We start from the raw sequence: 2216 nt of genomic DNA, 5'->3' as shown, positions 1-2216 counted from the left end.
GGTGCATTATTTTGCCTTGTATGGAAATAATGATCCAAATCAACTTACTTTTGAGTTCCGTCTACTGGTGATAGGGTAATCTGTTTAAGTTAAATTGTGACTCCAAAAGAAAAGTAAATATTAGCAGATTCTCAATAATTGTTTCTTCATAAAATAACATACTTATTCGTTTCTTTTTATAGGTAGAGGAAGAAAGGTAAGTTTTACTTTGTATAGTTTATTTTTCATAAGCAGAATTATTACTAGCACTATGGACACAGAACTGTTCTCTGAAATGTTTAAAAACTTTTTGTAAACTATAAAGTACCATATAAATACATTGTGACAAATATTAGTATGAGCACAGTTCAGCCACTATGTTTCTAAACTACAGATGCTGCTATTCTAGTCACATTATGGCTAATTCCTGTTTATATTATCTATCTGTTTCTGCCTGAAAGTTGTAAACTCCTTAGGGATTGAGATTGTGTTTTATTAACATTTGTATTCCTTGCATTTACCACTGTGCTTAGTATATACATCTTAGAAGTGTAACACACCTTTGATGAAAGAAAGGAAGGAAGAATAGAATGAAGGGAGGAAGGAAGGAAGGAAAAAAGAGCATCTGTTCTACTTTAGTGGGATCGTGGTCCCTCTCCCATTGGTTGGGAAGTAAAGATCCAGAATTAATTGACCATTTTACCAAACAAACATTGCTTCCCCTTCTCTCCCCTCCCCTAACTCTGGGAGCTTAAAATCTAATCCTGGACACATGCTTTATACTCAAGTGAATAAGGGGGACTATATCCATTACCCTAGCCCAGCTGACCAACTGGTCACTTGCCATCTGGACACAGGTAATCCTGCAGAGTGAAGAGAGCTCTTTTTCCCTTGCAGTGCTCCTAGTTTTCTGCTTCCCTTGAAAATTATGGCATTTGCTTCAATCCTATCTATCCAAACAGTATGGGCACGGGCATGGGATGAAGGAAGTGGAAATGGCAGTTACCCCAATTTTCATAAATTTCCTTTACTTTGTACACAATGAAGCTTCAGTAAAGTGATTTATCAGATAAAGCAATACTATACCTTCATGATAAATGAGAGTGATGCTATCAAGGCGGAGCCCTCGCCAGTTTTAAACTGTTTGGTTCAGAGGGAAATACCATAAGTTTGTCTTATTTGGAATAAATGCAAGTGAAGTTATTTAGATTTGCATATATGTCAAAGGAGAAGGACTGCAAAGGACTGTCAAAGGAGAAAGACTGGCTCACACTTAATTTATATCTGAAAACTAGAATAAACTGAAAAGAGATTAGTATAGGCCTTAAAGAAACTATATAGATAGGTGAAAGATAGATGGATAGACAAATCAATCTATGAAATAGGAAAAAAAAAAAACTAACAGTGAGAACTGCCTTGAACTAATCAGTTTAATTCAGTTAGTAATAATTAGCCAACTTGTTGAGAGACAACTGGTAGGCTGTGTCATTTACTGCCTTTGGAGAAAGGCAATATGGGCCAGCTGAGTGAGGGGTACACTAATAGTAGCTGTGAATTTAGCAGACTCTAGTTATGTGCCACTATCTTTATGCCTTATTTTCATTTATCATCAGGTATCATCAGAAACATGAGAGCAGAGCAATGCTATAAACATGCATTTTGTTCTTGGCTTATATCCATATTGATTTTTAATTATAATTCATTCATTCATTCATTCATTCATGCTAACTTCAAAATAATTACTGAGCCTTTTTTGTATCTATGTATGAGGCAAATGATACAGATGATACAAATGTGGCAAAATCACTGTGACTGTCTCCATAGTAATGACATCCTATAAAAGTTATGAAACATGTTCATATGGCACTAAGTGATAAGTAAATGTAATTCTCACCTGAATCTGAATATATGTTTATGTTCCTTAGTAGATGTGAAAATTAAATTTAGTAAAACTTTAGACAAATTATCATTCCACATAAATTAACTTATTCAAAGCCCATTTTTTAAATTTTTTATTTCAGGGTATTATGAGGGCACACACATTTTGGTTACACTTTATGTCTTTGCCTCACCCAAGCAAGGGTTTAAAGGCATGCCCTTCGCCCCTACAATGCTTCCCATGCCCTTTAGTTGTGGGCTTACCCCTCCATCCCCCTAATCCCTAGAGAGTATTTCTGCCATGTGATCACCCTAGTGTTCCTCAGTTAGTACCAATTTGCTGGCGAGTACAAGTGGAG

At 35.7% G+C, this 2216-nt stretch overlaps 1 protein-coding gene across 1 annotated transcript in view; it reads left to right on the top strand.

Moving 5' to 3' along the window:
• COL5A2 (collagen, type V, alpha 2) overlaps nucleotides 1-2216 on the top strand; it is a 169406-nt gene that overhangs the window by 84588 nt on the left and 82602 nt on the right. Inside the window, exon 3 of the mRNA XM_012663640.1 lies at nucleotides 183-196. Within this exon, the coding sequence (XP_012519094.1) occupies nucleotides 183-196 (14 nt within the window). The remainder of the gene's footprint in view (nucleotides 1-182; nucleotides 197-2216) is intronic.

The sequence above is a fragment of the Propithecus coquereli genome, unplaced genomic scaffold (assembly GCF_000956105.1).
Source record: "Propithecus coquereli isolate 6110/MARCELLA unplaced genomic scaffold, Pcoq_1.0 Scaffold82, whole genome shotgun sequence".
Classification (NCBI taxonomy): Eukaryota; Metazoa; Chordata; class Mammalia; order Primates; family Indriidae; genus Propithecus; species Propithecus coquereli.
The sequence above is the reverse complement of the archived record's forward strand: the minus strand, read 5'-3'. Positions and strand labels throughout refer to the sequence as shown.